Source organism: Dasypus novemcinctus, chromosome 3, assembly GCF_030445035.2.
Source record: "Dasypus novemcinctus isolate mDasNov1 chromosome 3, mDasNov1.1.hap2, whole genome shotgun sequence".
Taxonomy (NCBI): Eukaryota; Metazoa; Chordata; class Mammalia; order Cingulata; family Dasypodidae; genus Dasypus; species Dasypus novemcinctus.
The window spans coordinates 19307703-19326699 of record NC_080675.1 but is presented as its reverse complement, the minus strand read 5'-3'; the positions used below and the strand labels follow the sequence as shown (position 1 = coordinate 19326699).

Below are 18997 nucleotides of genomic sequence, written 5' to 3'. Positions count from 1 at the left end.
TGAGGGAAGCAGACATGGCTCAACTGATAGAGCATCCATCTACCATATGGAGGGTCCGGGGTTCGGTCCCCAGGGCCTCCTGACCCATGTGGTGAGTTGGCCCATGTGCAGTGCTGCCACGCGCAAAGAGTGCCATGCCACACAGGGGCGCCCCACGTAGGGGTACCCCATGTGTAAGGAGTGCACCCCACAAGGAGAGCCACTCCATGTGAAGAAAATGCAGCCCACCCAGGAGTGACACTGCACACATGGAGAGCTGACACAGCAAGATGATCGCAACACAGTTTCCCAGTGTCACTGGATAATGCAAGCAGATGCAGAAGAACACACAGCGAATGGACACAGAGAGCAGACAATGCCGAGGAAGGGGAGAGAAATAAATAAAATAAATCTTTAAAAAAAACAAAACATAACTGTGGGAAGCAATGTGGCTCAAGCAATTGGGCTCCTGTCTACCATATGGGAGGTCCAAGTTTCAATTCCCAGGGCCTCCTGGTAAAGGCGAGCTAGCCCACTTGGTGAGCTGATGCAACAAGAGGATGCAACAAAAAAGAGACACAGAGGAAAAAGATAATGAGAGACACAACAAACCAGGGAGCTGAGGTGGCTCAAGCAATTGAGTGCCTCTCTCCCAGGATTGGTTCCCAGTGCCTCCTAAAGAGAAGTCAAACAGATACAGAAGATCACACAGCATATGGCCACACAGAGTAGACAGCGAGTGCAAGCAGCAAGTGTGGGTGGGAATAAATAAACAAAATAAATCTTAAAAAAAACCCATAACTGTGGCTTCCCAGCATTCTTACGATTGAACCAAACACAGACCCTGCATGATTTAGCCCCTGTGTCTGACCCAAGCCTAATCACCTGCCAAGTTCTTGACCTCCTGCCACATTTGCTCCCCTTCACCTAAGGACTCAGTCATGCTGTGCTTCCCTGAGCAGCCCTTGGCTCCCCATCTTACATAGTCAATCCTCCTGCTCACGGTCCTGCAGTTCTTTCTCCCTCTCCTTTGCAGCATTCACCATGGTCTCATTTACACTTATTTGTGTGATCATATGCATAAGGCTTGCCTCCCCCACTACCACGCAATTTCTCCTTCAAACAAGGACACCTTCAAGAGAGAGTGGGACACTATGAACAATTATTACAGAACCACAAAAACTAGGATGTCTTAGCTATAAGTTCTATGATGTGGCAGGATCACAACTGTCTTTTATTCACCATTATGTACCCCGCACCTAGCCCTGTGCCTGACACACAGCAGGAAATCAATTAATTTGTTCAATGTATGAGTGAGTGAGTGAATGATTTAGGGCTTGGCAAAAAGAGAGGATGGTAAATGCCACAGCAGTGGGAAATGTGAATGGGTTGTTCATATCAACCCCTCCCTGCTGGAGAGAAAAGTTTGGCAGTGCATGACCCTGATCTGCAGAATAGCAGCTCTGGTCACCATGACAACATCCACAAAACATCACACCCAAGATCTCAGCATGATACCAGGCCTCTCATGTCACAGCCTGGGTCTTAAATTAAACCCTCCTTTACCAAAGCATTGTGTAATCAGACTCAACAGACACGGCCGATGAAAAGAGGCAGTAGGTCAGAAGCCAACAGTCCATCTTGGTCTGTTGGATGGTCTCTGGGAACCTGTATGTCAGGAAGAGAGGAAGCTGGGGGCTGGGGCAGGTGGAGGCCGAGTTTCTGTGTTGGAATACAGGCACTAACTTTCGAGAAGGTACTTTTCCATTAACAGCAAGGCATGCCATTTGAGCAGAAGTTCTCTTGGTCGGGAGGAATTTGTCTTGATATAATAATGCACCCCTTAGCCCCATGTGTCAAACCATGGGTGGGATTAAGAGTGTATCAGGGGAAGCAGATTTGGCCCAACAGATAGGGAGCCCACCTACCACATGGGAGGTCCAAGGTTCAAACTCAGGGCCTCCTAACCCATGTGACGGGCTGGCCCACATGCAGTGCTAATGCACAAAGGATTGCCGTGCCACGCAAGGGTGTCCCCTGCGTAAGGAAGCCCCATGCACAATGAGTGAGCCCCGTAAGGAGAGCCGCCCAACGTGAAAGAAAGTGCAGCCTGCCCAGGAATGGCGCCACACACACAACGAGCTGATGCAGCAAGATGATGCAACAAAAACAAGACACAGATTCTGGGTACCGCTGACACAAGTGGACACAGAAGAACACACAGCAAATGAACACAGAAAGCAGACAACTGAGGGGGGTGGGGGTGGAGTGCAGAAGGGGAGAGAAATAAATAAAAAATAAATCTTAAAAAAAAAAAAAGAGTACATCAGGGAGCGGATATAGCTCAATGGTTGAGCACCTGCTTCCCAGCATGTATGAGGCCTGAGGTTCAATGCCCAGTACCTCCTAAAAAATCTCTTTTAAGTAATAATAAAAACGAAAGAGTGCATCGGCTCTGGCATTAAAAAATCCAGATTCAGCTGCCCTGGATGGTACTTCAGAGGGAATCATCGGACATTGTAAATCCTCACAGGGCCCACTGGATGGAATGGAGGAGAGTATGGGCTATGATGTGAACCAATGTATATGAGGTGCAGAGGTGCCCAAAGAAGTACTTACCAAATCCAATGGATGTGTCATGATGATGGGAACGAGTGTTGTTGGGGGGGGGAGAGGGGGGGTGGGGGGATGGGGTTGAATGGGACCTCACATATATATTTTTAATGTAATATTATTACAAAGTCAATAAAAAATAAAAAAATTTAAAAAAAAAAAATCCAGATTCAAGTCCTGCTTTTGCCACAAGCTAGCTGTGAGAACTTAACCAATGTATCTACCCTCCACAGAATGAGGCAGTACAGTGGCTGCCCTTGGGGTAAGACAGAGAATCAAATGCTTCAGTAATGCCTCCTAGCCTGTACAACTAGCTGCACAACCTGCAGCTAAATACTGAGCCAAGTACTAAGACTCTGTCAATGTATTAGACCCTAAGAGGTCATAAAGTGAAAACCTGTGGCAAAGCTCCTAGTCACCAGCATAAAATGTCACTGAAGCTGTCAGTGACCGGAGACACAGCAGAATGAGAAGGAACACCCCCCCCCAAAAAAAAAAAAAACCTCATGCTTCCAGGCAATTCCAGACCTAACCCATGCCAGGCAGATGAAAGCTTTAGGGCTTTCTTCATACACAGAGCCTACTACCCACAGCAAATGTCCATTTCAAGGTCTAGAGGATTCTGCGACGTTAAAAAATTTGCCCAAGGCAAGAACTGAAACATGTCAGGGGAAATGTCAGTCTCCTGGGCAGTGAGGCGATCTGCTCACTCCGGGGAGAGAACAGCCTCCCAGAAATTCTCCCCAGTCAGCAAGGAGCTCTCGTCCTCATTACAGCCAGGCCATAGAAGAGAAGGTGCCACATTCCCCCTGGCGGGCACTCACCCAACGCTAAACGTGCTCCTGTGAAACATCCCTTCCTTCAACAGGGCCATTACCAAGGAGAAGCCCCAGCTCTGTAACCACAGGAGCTCTGCAGAAGGCATTCTGTCTAAAATGTCTAAACGTTCACAACCAGAAGAACAACTGCTACAAAGCATCATCCACGCAGGCCGAGACATTCGTCCCCTGTCGGTCAGAGAAGCAGCCTCACAGTTTTATTCTTTGAGGTTTGCAGAAAGTGAGTATTTCATTGCTTTCTCCAAGATTAGTCATAGAAGCTTCTAAAACAATTGTTTTGGGAACGAGGGACATAAGCACTTGTGGCTTGTGAAAGCATGAATGATAAAGACGTTTTGGGGCAGGGCGGCTGTCAAATCAAGTTCGTGGAAACTGCAACTACAACACATTTTGACTACTTTACCATTGCAGAAGATAGGCAAGCACTCTAGGTTTGTTTACCATCGTCTGTTCTGTTCCCTTCCCTGCACTTTGATTTGGAGAGGAAAGATAGAACGGGGAGAAGGAAATAACACTTCCTGATTGCCAACGATATGCCAGGCCCCTGCTAGGCACAGCATCCGCAATGAGAAGGCTGCCCGGCCCCTCTGTTACGGGGGCAGCCTTCGGATCAGTGGGGTTAAGAGACCAAGACTGCCTGACTAACACCTGTGTTCCTTCCGCTCCTTGACACCCTCTTCTTGGAAAATGCACTACCCCATTTGGGGAGCTAATCATTTCTCCTTCTCCTTCCAGTCTTTTCCTGGAGGAAAAAGCTTTAGGAAAGGGCCCAACAGTCCAAATGGGATACTCGCCACTGACCCAAGTGCGCAGAAGGGCACAAAGGCCATGGGCTCTGGGGGCTGGCCCAGTCCTGATTGAACCACCAGCCGGGTGGCCTTGGCGAATTTACTTAACTTCTTAGAACTTACTTGCTACACCCATGAAAATGGGATGATGGTGATGACAGCACCTACCTTCTAGGCCTGCTGCCAGGGTTAAATGAGCTGAAGGCTTGAAGCACTTAGAATAGTGCCTGGAGGAAAGTAAACAACAGTAAGTGACAACTAGTTTTTACTAATACAACAGCTCTGCACACTGCAACAGTCATCAACAGACCCCCTCAGCCTCAGGGGTAAGATTCCAGAGATGGATGGATTTCACGCTTCCTCCACAGCTGAACTGCCCAGCCTCGGTTAAGTGACAGCCCCAGGCACCAAATGAGATGGAGTGGAATGGGGGTGAGTGTCAACTCCCCGCTTCTTTTTCTAGATGGATCCACATTAAAGGGACCTGACTCTTCCCCTAGAAGATCCACAGGCCTCACTGCGGGTCAAACTGTAATCTGTCCCACCAAGGAATCATGGGGTCCTTCAAACTCAGAGTTAAACCGACCTGAGCAGTCTGTTTTTGTTCTCAATAATATGAATCACCCCATCCCACTTAGCTTTACAAAGGTTCCCTCAGTCCAGCCAAGAGTCCCAACATGACCAAATAAATAAATCCCATTGGTCTAATTCTCTACCCACAGGTCACTTATTTCAGACTTTGGTGTGATGCAATATTACTATTATTCCTGCTTAGAACACATCTCACTGAAAACCCTTCCAAATGTATAAGATGAACTATTTTTAAATATTGTGTTTCTTATGAGGACCACATACAGAGTTGCTCAGAGGCTTAAAGTGTGAGGCTACTTCTCCTGGCCCATATGAATAGACATTTTTATTCTTATGAATTTATCAGTGAACTGAAGCACAGAATTTAAAATACGATTTTTTTAAAAAAAAGATTTATTTATTCCGCCCCCCTCCCCGGTTGTCTGTTCTCTGTGTCTATTTGCTGCGTCTTGTTGTCTTGTTTCTTTGTCCACTTCTGTTGTTGTCAGTGGCACGGGATGTGGGCAGCGCCATTCCTGGGCAGGTTGCTCTTTCTTTCATGCTGGGTGGCTCTACTTACGGGGCCACTCCTTGCGCGTAGGACTCCCCTATGCGGGCGACACCCCTGCGTGGCACGGCACTCCTTGCGTGCATCAGCACTGCGCATGGGCCAGCTCCACACGGGTCAAGGAGGCCCGGGGTTTAAACCGCAGACCTCCCATGTGGTAGACGGACGCCCTAACCACTGGGCCAAGTCCGTTTCCCTAAAATATGATTTGATTCTCTATTGATGCAGGTTCAGCTTTACACCTGCTTAACCTAGACTGTGAGAATGACTGTAAATAAACAAAAGTATAAGACAGTGATGGAGATCTTAAAGTGTCCCAGGTCCAGAACTGTTACTCAATGGGTATAGGAAGAGTAGAGAAGTGCTTCCTCATAGGAGCAAAGAACTCAAATGTTTTTTGATTCTGCTAAAAATCTGGAAAGTGTTAAATATAAACCAAATATTTAAGAGAGAGTTTAGCTTATTTTAAAAGTCAGACCTGCTTAAAGGAGTGCCTGTAGACCCACTGGGCAATGCAGTGCAGTCAGACCGACCTCCCTTTGGTGTTTGGAAAGTTACTCAACCTCCTCAAGCATCAGTTTCCCTACCAGGATAATGGGGTTAATACCCGCTTGGCTCAAGAGGGTAACAGTGGGTCCTCCCTGAGTTCAATGAGTGTGCAGCAACTATGCACCCGAGTAAGGGTCCTAAGGAAAGAAGACAGCCCAGGGACCTGCCCTCCAGGAACTCTGGTACTGCTGGGCTCTCGTTCAAGGCTGGCCCCGATGGGGCTGCAAGGATGTTCACGGCGCTGTGGAAGTGTGGCCGAAGGACAGGCTGGGCTCCGCGGCAGTCAGGCTCTGAGGTGGAGCAACGGGCATGCAGGGGCCTTACCGGGAGTGCCCTTGGCATCAGCACTGCGGAAGGGAAGAGAAGGAAAGGAAGCAGAGGATGGGCTGCAACGTTGTCTCAGTGTATGGCTCAGGCAAACCTAGGGCTGTGACGCTGGGACGGCCCCTCATTTGCAGCTCCACCTGGATCAGTCGCAGGAGGTGGACCAGCCAGGAAGGGCACGTGACCTCAGTCAGGCCAGCTCTCTTCAGCTGACACGAGCTCCGTAGGGGTCGGCTCTACATCTGGGCAGTGCATCACAGCATCTGGGCATCATGGCATCCACTGGAGAAAGCTTCCACAGCAAACGCCAACTAAGCTGCCTTAAAGAATAGGCAGAACCCGAGCAAATTCTTTGCAGAGAACGACTTTCCCTCCACCATCACCCCCAGCTGCCTGCAGAACTCCTCACCCTTCAAAACTCAGCTCAGATCTTGCCTCTTCCTAGAAGACCTCTCTGACACCTGTAAGCAAACCTAATGATACCCTGTAGATTTTTCCATTGTTCCACACTTAAGATGGTAATTATTTACCTTTATCTGGGTCTTTTACATTTGGCTGTGAATTATTACTCATTCATTTTTTGTTTCCCCACACCTAACAGCCGGGCATGTAAAAGTACTCAATAAATGTTTATTGGATAGATAGATGGATGGATGGATGGATGGATGGATGGATGAAAGGAAGGAAGAATGGATAGGTAGAAAGGTAGACGGATGACAGGTGGAAGAAAAACAAGTAAGCCAGTGTGTCTGGAGGGGAATGAGAGAGGAGAATGATAGACTGTGAGATCAGAAAGGACACCAGGAGGTAGCAGTAGGAAATTAAATTAGAAAGGATATTAGGGAGCCAATTGTTCCATTGCTGGTGAAGACATATCTGCCTACGATGTTTTTCAAAGAGAGAAGGGAACTCATTTCCCATTTGCACAAAGGGTCAGAGTTAAATGATTCAGTGAGTCATATGTTCAAACATTTCCCTGAGCCTAAGTCCCTGCCAGGATACCTCCTGCCCACGGAGAGATCTGAGTACTGTGATGTGGCTTCACCTTTGAAACACACACCTGAGAGTGGGGAGAAACTCAGAAGAACCATACCTTGGTGTTGAAACGAGCTCTGCTTTTTCAGTGCCCCAGAGGTTTGGCCTGCCTTTTGTCACCACATATACATTTACTGCACCTAACATGTTTCAGGCACCAGTCTAGGCACTAGGGATAAATCAGCCGACCAAAGAGACCATTTCCCTGACCTCATGGCAATTGTATGCCAGGAGACAGGCAATAAATGAGGGAAGAAAGGCATAGAGCATTATGTCAGCTTATGATAAATGCTATGGAAAAAAGAAAGAAAGCAAAAGAGAATAAAGGAAGAAACCGCATCAGAGCTCTATTTCCAGTAAGGTGCTAATGAGGGAATGCAGCGAGGAAGCAAGCCATTAGAATGCCTAGAACATTCCCTTTGGAAGGAACAACAAGTGCAAAGGCCCTGAGGCAAAAACATGGTTAGAATGTTCAAGAGCAACAAGTAGGCCAGTGGGCCTGCAAAGGAATAAGCCCAGAGAGGACACCAGGACCAGGTCCTTTCTCTTCCCAGTTTGGAAGTTACATGCAGCTAAAACAGGGAGGTCTGAACCCAGGCTGAAAGCTGCAGGATGAGGCTGGCTGACAATTTAGGTAGCTAAATGTTCATGTTGAAAAGGAGCTTATTTGTCTCATGCAATAAAATGTGTAGGACTAATAGTCACTCATTCTTTCTTTAGGGAACTACAGTTCTAAGGAGTTGGAGACAACATTAATTACTTCAGGGGTAAATGGCAGATACTGCTATTGCACTTTGATTTAAATAACAGATATGTATACCTCAAAGGAACCTTAAAGACTTTCCCTATCCATTCATTTTTTCCAAATGAGAAATGTGAGGGTCAGATAGGACCCTACATTGTTAACATCATACAGCTGGGTCAGCAGAGTGACAACCAGCCTCACCCTAAAACCCCACGTGGGCCTTCTCCCACCATACTGTATGGCTCCTTCTCACCTACTAATCGTCACAAAGTCATCTGACAGGGAGAATATGAGCATCCTTCGCACTGGTTTTCAGATGAATACATTACAAATGATAAAGTGTAGATACCTCACCAGAGATCACACTCCAATGTTAGATCCAATTTAGAATTTGGATCTAAATTCTCTTGATTCTTAGTTTAGGGTCCTTTCGTCTCATCTGAGTCATGCCACAGTCAGAGGAACAGACTTAAAAGAAGCCTGTCTCCCAGCTGGAGGGTGGGGGCAGCCTTCCAAGGTTCCGGAAGTCAGTGCTGGCAGTGTGCAGCATTAGAAAAGCAGAAGTGGTCCCAGAGGGGACGACCAGCCAGAAGATGAAGATCCAGCCAGGTGCAGCACCACCCTTCTTTGAAAGATAACTAATAAGAACCTGGAATCTTGATGATCTGGTCCAATCGGCAAACGTGATTCTCACCAAGGAAAGAAAACCAGGAGGAGGAAGGGAAGGAGAAGGCTGCCATCTCCATGGGATCTTCCATTGGCAGAAAGCCATCTGCCCTCAAACTGGCCCTCCTGCAGCTGCCAAAGAAGATGGCAGTGACATTGGGAGGTGGAGGTGGATGTAGCACTCCCACGTGGCCCTGAGTCGCTATGCTTTCCCACAGTTCTGCGGCCTATAGGCCAAGAAGCCACAGGTCTTTTGGAATAGGAAGGTAAGAAGTGAAGAAGGAGGGAAAAAATATGAGAGAAAGGCATGATGAAAAGAAAGAGGGAGGGAAGGAAAGAAAGCAGGAAAGATGGAAGGCAAAGAGAAAAGGAAGGCCAGCCACCAAGGTACACATTTTCTCTGTTTCTAGAATAGGAAATCAACCTTCTGCCTGAGGGGCCTCCGAGCGACCCTGCCTCCATCTGGGCTCACCACCACTGCTCTTCCCTCCTCTCCAGGGACTTGGTTCCTTCTCGGGCTTCCGCAGACTTCCAAGTCCCTTTTCTTTTCCTCCCGTCACACCACCTAGATGGCTCGCCTGCTCACCCACAGCTCTGCACCCCACAGCCCTCTGGCAAGTGCTCCCACCCTCCGCCACCACTGCCTTGCTTCTCTCAGCTGTATCCTGAGGTCTCTGCCTCCATTTACTCATAAGTCTTGTTTCTTAACATCAGAATATATAAAGGCTTTAGCACAGTCCCTGATACGCAGCTGATGCTCAAAAACAGCAGCCTCGATTATTAGTGGTATAATTACCATTCTATTTATTATTGTCACTACTACTGTTATTTCACACCCATAAGCCCACTAAAACAGCTCTCTCAAGTCTCCACCAGCATCCTCAAACACATCACTGGCCTCTTCTCTACCTCAGTCTCGTTGGTCTTGGACAAGTTAATCTACCCCTGCTTGTTTAAAGTTCTCCGTTTCTCTGGCTTCTAGGAGACCCTATTATCCCAGCATCTCACACGAGTTCAGAAAGAGGACAGGAATCAGCACACCTAGGTGGACCTGAATTTGCAAATCCAAAGCCCATTTGCCTCTGGGCCCTGCACCGAGTGATGGAGAATCCTGCGGGCTCCTGCGGGCCATCGCGTGTGAGTCTCCTGCACCGTCAAGCGCTGGCTCCCTGGCTTCTCCAAGGTCTCCAGTGTCACCTCCCCAGAAAGGACCCCTCCAGCCACCAGAAGAGACTCAACCCAAGGCAAAGCTCAGTGGCCCAGGAGGACCAGCTCTGTCCCACCCTCTCCCACAGGCTGTCCGTGGCCGGCGCATGCCCGCTCACCTGGATCAGCGTCTCCAGCTCCTGCGGGCTCACGCAGATGTGGTCCCGCAGGAACTCCGCCTTCTCCAGGGCAATGGTGTTCTTCTGGCTGCTCTCGAAAGGCTGCTCCAAGGCCCGGAAGACGAGCCCCCCCGTGACGAGGTAGACCACCACGACCACGAAGACGGCGACCACCGTTTTCCACTTCATGACGGTCTGCAGGCCCCCCTGGGAGGCGCCTTCCATTCTGGCCACCACCGTAGCTCGGGAGGAGATGGAGAGGCGTGGGCCCGGATAGTGCCCGTTAGTGGCCGCCTTGGGCTGACAGGCCGGCGCCGCCGCAGGAACAGCCACTGGGGGGAACGAGGAGGGGGGGAGCAAAGAGAGTTTGTTCATCAATATGCAGCACAAAACTTGTGACGAACAAAGCAGAGACGATATTCCTAAGCCAGCTTTCAGTTTAAAAGTTGGTTCACCAAGCCTGCAGTTAGGGAATTCGATCAGTTGCTAGGTGCCTTTTTGAAATCTAAAAAATGAGCACCAAGAGTCCTAGTTTTAAAAATATATAGTATTGGGAAGTGGATGTGGCTCAAGCCGTTGGGCACCTGCCTACCACATGGGAGGTCCTGGGCTCAGTTCCCCGGGCCTCCTAAAGAAGGTGAACAAGACAGCAAGCTGACACAACAGGCTGGCGCAGTGAGCTGACACAAGATGTCACAATGAGGAGACAAAATGAAGAAACACAATGAGAGACACAACAAGCAGGGAGCAGGTGTGACTCAAGCACTTGGGCACTCCCCTCCCACATGGGAGGTCCTAGGTTTGGCTCCTGGAGTCTCCTAAAAAGAAGATGAGCAGACACAGAGAGTGCACAATGAACAGACAGCAAGCACAAACAATGGGGGGAGCGGGAGGGCAGGGAATAAATAAATAAATGAATGAATGAACAAATGAATAAATAGTATTAATTGAGATTGAAATGCTACCAGGATCCAAATTTGAAAGACCTCTCTCTGCTATTTATAATGTATCTCCTCCCCTTAGCTTCTTTGTTTAAACAAAGTGTAAGGCGCATGACGAAATGCCGTATTTGAAAAGCAGACATATTTTTAGACATGGACAGGAAATAAATCAGAGGGGAAAACTCTGGGTGAGGGTCAGTGAGGCTGAGTGCAGAGAAGAAAGGAACATCTAGCAAATGAAAAGTCTCTCTTATCCAGGGCTGTCGGGGCAAAACAAAGTAAAAAAGCATCAAAAATCCAATGCAGTAAAGAAAATTTGGGTTTCTAAAGATGACTAGAAGCTAGGAAGCGGATGTGGCTTAACTGAGCGTAGAGCGTCCGCCTACCATGTGGGAGGTCCAGGGTTCAATACCCAGGGTCTCCTGACCCGTGTGCAGCTGGCCCATGTGCAGAGCTGATGCGCGCAAGGAGTGCTGTGCCATGCAGGGGCGCCCCCGCATGGGAGTGCTGCCGCACAAGGAGTGCGCCCTGCAAGGAGAGCCACCCAGCATGAAAAAAGCGCAGCCCGCCCTGGAGAGGCGCCGCACACATGGAGAGCTGACGCAGCAAGATGACGCAACAGCAACTAAAAAAGAGACGCAGTTTCCCGCTGCTGCTGAGAGTGCAAACAGACACAGAAGAACACACAGCGAGTGGACACAGAGAGCAGACAACAGTAGGGAGAGAAATAAATAAAATAAATATTTTTTTTAAAAAAAGATGACTAGAAGGGAAGAAGAGCAAGAGGGTCAAAATGAGGGAAAGAAGCAGTGAGTGATGTTTTATGCCAATTAATCTGGATTCCTGAAATACTAAAAATAATAAAATACATCCTAAATGTATTTCTCGGTAGAAAATGTGATGCCTTTGGATGTAAACACCCTGGATCTATAATCCATTTTTTCTTTTGTTTTCTTCCAATAAGACATCGGAAAAGACATTTCCCCTGGTTTTCAGGATGCACTGAATTCTCAAAGGTCCCTCTTCTCTGTAAGGGCAATTTCATTACCTTGGAAATAAATATGTTAAGCTGGAGGCTTTTCTGACCTGGCAGGAAGTCGGGGCTAGTTTTGTTGTGGATGTAAGGCTGTAATGCATTAGAGAAGTCTGTCTTGTGCAGCAATGAACAGCCATTTCTCTTGGATTTGTTCTTCCTTTATTATTCTAATTCTGTCATGGTGCAGCCTGGCTGTTGTGTAAATAAGGCATTAGGAGATGACAAACCTAATTACCTAAGTGGGACAAATAATTCCACTCCAGTGGGAGCTCAACTGCTAAATCTCTGGCTTGGGAAACTGAGGGTGAATAAAAGAGCCGAAATGTCAGTCCTTGTTCAAAACACCGATGATCCTGACCTCACCTGGCATCCAGGTGGCCGCTTAGAAGAGCGTAGCTTTGTAAATATCTGCCTTCCCTCCCGGAGCCTCTTTGAAAACTAAGCTGAACAGCAGCCTTTTGCTGTGTATTAGTCTACCAAATACAACCTTTGCATTTTACATCTCAGTCGGACCGACATGCACACAAAATTCTCTGGCATCTCTGGTTGAAAGGTTTATCACCTCGAATCAGCAGCCTGGGCTACCGCTTCTCTAACGAGGCTGTCTATATTCAGGTTCCCAGCTGCCCTTGTTGGGAGGGGCAGGGTGAGCCCTGGCCAGGACGCTTTCTTTCTGCATTGCCTGCACTTCCCAACCATTCTACCTCCTCCGTGTACCCCATCCCTCGTGCCTCTCACCAACCCCTCGGCCACCAGCCTCGTTCAGGCCACCGTCATGTCTTGCCTGGACCAATCCAGCTGCCTCCAATGCAATGTGTCCTCCGTGCTGCCACTTTCACCGAGCTACTGACGTGGGTGAAATACTGCTTCTAGGACCACCTGCTCCCCTTCACCTCTGTCCCCGCTGTGGGAAGCAAAATAATGTCCCCCAAATACATCCACATCCTAATCCCCAGAAACTGTGAGTATGTGACCTTACACGGCAAAAGGGATTTTGCAGGTGTGATTACATAAAGATTTTGAGATAGGGAGATTATCCTGGCTTTTCCGGGTGGGTCCAATGTAATCACAAGGGTCCTTAGAAGAGGGAGTCGGAAGGCCAGAGAGAGAAGGAGGTGTAACAAGGACAGAGGTCGCATGCTGCAGCCACAACCCAAGGAGTGCAGGCAGCCTCTAGCAGCTGGGAGAGGCAGCGCAGCCCCTCGCCTGGAACCTCCAGAAAGAACCAGCGTTGCCAATATCTTGAGTTCAGCCCAGTGAGACTGACTTTGGACTTCTGATCCCCAGGATTCAGATGGTAAACTGTGTTGTTTTAAACCAGAAGGAAACGAAGCCTGGCTCCTTGCCGGACACTTGCTGCCGTGTGTTGTCGATGCAGCCGGTCTCCTCGTCCAGCTCTCTCTCTCGACTGATCACCCCAGGACAGCAGGTACTGTGTTCACCCCCTCACCTGTGGACCCCCAGGGCCCTGGACAGTGCCCAGCACCCAGTGGTGGCTACTCAATAGCGGTTGAATGAATGAAGGATGGAAGGAAGGAATGCTGGCTCATCCACGCATGCAAGGTGAAGGAGAGGTGTCAGATGGAGAACAAACTTGCTGTTCCAGCCACATCCTGAGGCACAGCTTCAAGGCCAGCAGCACTCTTCTCACATCTCGACCCCCACGCTTGCCCCCCAAACTCCTCACCTCACAGCAAAGCTGTCTCTTCTGCGAAGTTGGCCTGGCCTCTCCCTGGTGCACAAAGTACATCTGTCGTCCTGATTAGCCTAATTTGCTCCTTAAAATCAGAAAGCCTACCTTTTAATCGTTGTAACTCCATTTCATCACACAGTACCCAGCCTAGAGCAAACAGATGTTCTCTGTTTTGTTGTTGCTGCTGTCATTGCTAATTCTTTCAGGCTATAAACAAAACCCCTGGAAGAATCACCACTGCCCTCGATAACAATCATGTATCAGCATCAAATGGGCACAAGGGGCCGTGCTATGTTGGGGATCAGTTGGTCACTGTCACACCCAAGCTTCTAGGGTTTACCAGCCTACCTGGGAGGCAGACACCACAAAGCCAGGTTAACAAACGTCAAGATGAAGCCTCACCAGGAGACAAACGAGTGCCTGAGCTCGTGAAGGCCAGCTGGAGCTGCGACTGACCTGCATCCTGCACGGCTTCAGAGCTTTAAGCAGCCCGGAGGAGGGGCAGCCTTGGGCTTGAGACAGGTGAGTTCCTGGTCCCCGTATGCTAAGAAACCACCCAGGGAGCAGAGTGTGAACAGAATCCACCAACCTCTGAGCTTCAAAAGACACAAAGCAAAAACCAGAGCTTCTGTACTATACTTAGTTTCCCTGTTGCTTATCCGAAATGTGAATAATAACTGCAAATAAGTTTTTTGCCTCCACAGGCATCTTGGAAAGAACACCTGAGCTGCCCTGGTTTACTGACTGGAGTGTACGTGTAGAGGTCGGGGACACTGGCGGAGACCTCAGAACGTTACACACTTTCTATGCATTTCCATCCTGGTGCCTGGAAAAGGATTTGGTTTATGCTTTTCCTTAAGTTGGAAAAGTCTTCAAAGGATGTTCTCCTTAATCCATTTCTTCTTAGAAACTGCATTCCCTCTCACTCTAAAACAAAGTTGCTTGTGACTTGGGTTATGTCACTGGAGGTCTCTGTGTCTGGAGCCAGAAAAGAAGCAACATTGGCCAACGATGGTGGTGGTGGTGGTGGTGGCGCTGGTCGTGGCAGTGACAGTGGTAGTGATGAGATGGCGATAGTGGTGGTAGCGGTGGTGGTTACAGGGGTGGTGATGGTGGCGGTGATAGCCCCCGCCATTTCTTGAGCATTTAGTTTGTGCCCAGTGCTCTGATAAACATTTTCTTACATCACTGCTTTTGGTTCTCACCACCAGGTATTGCCATCCTGTGTCAGTCCACCTCCTTCAAGCAGCAGATGCCAAGATGGGCTTAAATGTGCATAGATTTTATTAGGTGACACACATTAGAGAAGAGGAAACGGGAGGCTAAGACAATCACGAGACATTATAAGTGTGACCCCAAGAAGGAAGGAAAGATGGATGTAAGTGCCCTAGAGCACTTGCAGTCTAAGGAAGGGTCGGCAAGACTGGGAAGTTCTTGAGCCAAGGTCAGCCATGACAGCAGCCCCACATCTCCCAGGGGGAGGCCTGCCTTAGTGTCCTGCTGTGCCCAGTCAGTGTCCAGGAGCAACCTGTGGGGAGTGCATCCTCGGGCAAGCCCAGCTCAGGCTTCAGGGCAGCAGCTGAGGCTCTCCATCAGTCATGCTCCCACAGTGGGAGGTGTGAGGGGGTGAGCTCATGACAGCCACACATCCCCACTGAACAGATAAGGAAACTGAGACCCAGAGGGGTCAAGTGACTAAACTAAGGCCAAGCGGCCAGAAAGTGATCAAGCCAGGATTCAAATCAGTAGTATCTGACTCCAAAGTCAGTCATTCTCTGGAGCACAGGAATAGGAAAATGGGAAACAAAACAGATCCAGATTGAAAAAGGCCTTTTTTTTCCAAAGATAAGAAAGACATTTGTCCCAGATTAGCATAAAAATATTTTCCAGGCTATAATATTGGCTACTTAAGTTTCCAAGCAACAAAGGAGGTTTTCCCCATATAATGTATTAACAATGGCTGGATCATACAAAGTAATGGCCTATCATGCTTTATAACTCCAACAGAAAAGTGTTTGGCATCAAAAGTACTGCCAAGCATTGAGGACAAAAGAAATGTTGGAAGAAAATACCCCTTCAGTTAATTTTCATTTTAAAATGTTTCCCTCACATTTCATTCTTAGAGGGGAAAGGGGAGGGGGGAAGACACAGATAGAAATCTTTTTCTTGGTTGAACAAATTATTAATAATTTTATATTATTCAGGCTTTCCCGTGCCCCACAGATTGTACCTCATCATTCACTCACTCATTCATTCATTCAATCAACAAACATTTGTGTTTCCTGGGCACTGCACGAACTGGGGATACATAAATGAAGAAGACACTTCTCTGCCTTCAGAGTTAGTGGGACAGCTGACGATGAACTTTGCATTGCATGAACCTATTTTACCTTCACTACAATCTTCCATGGGGGCCAGATGAGGAAACCAAGGCCTATTTAAATGACCACTAGCCTATCCACCCTTGAGCACATCTCAGACACCTAATCCCAAGCACTTTCTCTCCGCCACACCACCATGGAAACAAATGTCATCCAAGGGACCCAGGGTCTCCTGGAAACGTGAAATAAAGCCACCTCAAGGTGCCACTGTCACACAGCAACATGACTGCCTATTGACCCAGGCAAAGTACAACTGCGACTGTACACTGGCGGAGGCAGAGGACATCCTCTTCCCACCTCCTGGTCTGGACTGGCTCCAGGGCCACCTGCACGGGTAGCTCAGAACTTGCAAAGAGCCCCAGGGTAAAGCTCAGCTTGGAAAGTCTTCAGTGGACATAATCAGATCCAGGCAGGTCAGCAGGCAGAGGGTGGAAAGATGGCAGACGAGCAGGCAGATTCCTCCCCCGCAGGTGCCCCCTCCCCATCTGCCCGTGGTTGTCGCAGCAGAGACGTTACCCACTGTCAGCCATTACCTGCCTCTGAGATGAACGGAGAGGGTGTGAGTGCTCCCTCTGACCCCAGGTGCTCCAGCGGGCAAACCTCAGTTTTCCTGTTTCCCATCTTGCCAGAGCAAATGGGGGTGACGCTCAGCCCAGAGGCACCAAATGAGCATGCCAGCTGCCTGGAAGGCCACCCAGGAGAGGTTCTCCCCTGGTGCTAGACCTTGCTTCCTCCTTCAAGCTGCTTTAAGATGTCAGACTTTCCTTCCCGATGGAGGAGACCAAGGTCACATGAAATGACAGGGACCCTAGTGGCAAAGAGCAAGAAAGAGGAAACGAGGCGAAGAAAGAGCTAAGAATGTGCCGCTGTCTTCTCTGCTCCCCGGGGCCTTCTAGTCCAGACCCTCATCAGCTCTCACCTGAATCTCCATGATGGCCTCAGGTCCTGCCCCGTGAAACCATTCATCCACCTCCCAATCAGGGGAGCACTCTGAGGCGTGAATCTGACCACGTCAGTTCAGGCTCCATGGCTTGCACCAAGACTCTCCCTTCCAGAACCCAGTGCCTGCCTGTCTCCCCAACCCCACCTGCTGCCACACCCTCCAAAACAACCTTTGCCCCAGCCGAACCCAGGCCAACATGTGCTAGGCCAGCTGCAGATGCCTCTCTCTGGGCCTCCTCAGAGGAATGGGTCTCACTTCCTGGATTGCTCTCTCCTCCCTGCTCTTTATCTAACTCATCTTCATATGTCAAAACTTATCTCCTACATCACCACCTCTATGAAGTCCTCCCTGCTTGCCTATAGTATAATGAAAAGTTTGGCTGGTCTTCTTTGTAACTTCCCGTGATAGACACCTACTTGTTCTTCCTGGTGTGCTCGAGACCACACCTGACAGTTTATATGTTAAGGAGATGACAGGGAGGGGCCAGCCATACAATCAGGGTCTTAAGGTGGGGGACTGGTCACAACAGAAAGACCTACCATGTGATTAGGGGGGTGGGGCTTTGAGCCCACCCTCCCCGACCTCTGAGACAGAAGGGAACTGGAGATTGAGTTCAACCACTTGGATGTGGATTCCACCAAGCATGCCTACCAAACGAAACCCCATATAAACACGGGACACAGTGAGCTTCCCTGGTTGATAATGACATGCCGGCAGGGTGTGACTTTCTGACTTCACATGGGAAGGACACCGAAGCTTGCTTCTGAGACCCTCACAGATCCTGCCCTATGTGTCTCTTCTTTTGGCTTCTTATTTGCATCCTTTTACTACAATAAAGCTAAAATTTTAAGTATAGCACTTTCAGGGAGTTCTGTGAAGTCGTCCTAGTGATTATCAAACCAAAAGGGTAGTAGGAACCCCTGAATTTGTAGCCCATTGGTCAGAAGTTGGGTGACCTAAAGGACTATCATGTAGAGGATGGCCCTTAATCCATGGGGTCTGGCCTAACTCCGAGTACTTAGAATTGAATTGAATTAAATTGAGTTGAGTTCCTACATTCTTTGCAGTTGGTGTTAGACGCTGCTGGAAGAAATTGCAAATTACGGGATTTTTGGAAATTATACCATGCCAATCCCAAGTCTGATTAGATGCCCTTCCACTGTGCTCTGTCTTTTTGTATAACTACAACATGGAACTTAGAACAGTGCCCACAGCTGAGAGGCCCCCAATTATAATTCGCTCCTTTCCTGAATTCATTCATTCATTCCTCCATAAATTTGCCTTGGGGCTGGCTATTATGTGAGTCTCCACTCACACGTCTGCCCCCCAAAAACCTCAACTGCACAGTTATCTAGCAGATATGAGCAGCCCTAGTACCATCGTGTTTGTTTTGTTTTTTCCCACAGATGTGCTTCCAGAGTCAAGGGGTGAAGTTTCTCGGAAAGCAAACAGCTCAAGGAAGGCTCTGCATGGTTTGTTCAATTGCTTGAGAGCAATAAAAGAGATGGTAATAATTCACTTTGCTGCATTTCAAGTGCTCAGTCCTGGGCTCTTGTTTTCTCCACAAACAACTAAAGGTTCTCTTTTACTCATGGGTACAAATACTTGTTAGGTCAAAAATCTATTGAATGGCATGAATCATCCTTGGTGAGCCACACCTCTAGTGCCAAGCAGGCAGAATTTCTTTCCAGCTGCCTCCCAGGGTTCCTCTGATGGGAACCAAAGAACATAAACTTGGATTTGAGGAACCCAAAGGCTAAAGGGTTTTTCTTGCCCCACCCCATTAATATACTCCAGATCCTGGAAAAGTACCATGGGACCCAGGGTTCATTTAGGGCTCAAAGAACCGGCGAGTTTCCTCTCAGGGCAAGTCAACAAATGGTATCTCCACATCATCCTTAAATCTCTTCTTGCATCCAGCATCCATGTGGAATCTGAGCCTCCTCTTGACATAGAGGTGCAATGGACACAACCAATCCAATGTCCACATAGAAAAGGTGGC

At 48.5% G+C, this 18997-nt stretch overlaps 1 protein-coding gene across 3 annotated transcripts in view; it reads right to left on the bottom strand.

The window, feature by feature from the left end:
• KCNK10 (potassium two pore domain channel subfamily K member 10) overlaps window positions 1-18997 on the bottom strand; it is a 201318-nt gene that overhangs the window by 135514 nt on the left and 46807 nt on the right. For all 3 annotated transcript variants that reach the window (XR_011648283.1, XM_004476013.3, XM_004476012.3), the window contains exon 2: window positions 10002-10333. Coding sequence is in view for 2 of the 3 variants with exons in the window: in XM_004476013.3 (XP_004476070.2) it covers window positions 10002-10333 (332 nt within the window). In the remaining variant the exon portion in view is untranslated. The remainder of the gene's footprint in view (window positions 1-10001; window positions 10334-18997) is intronic.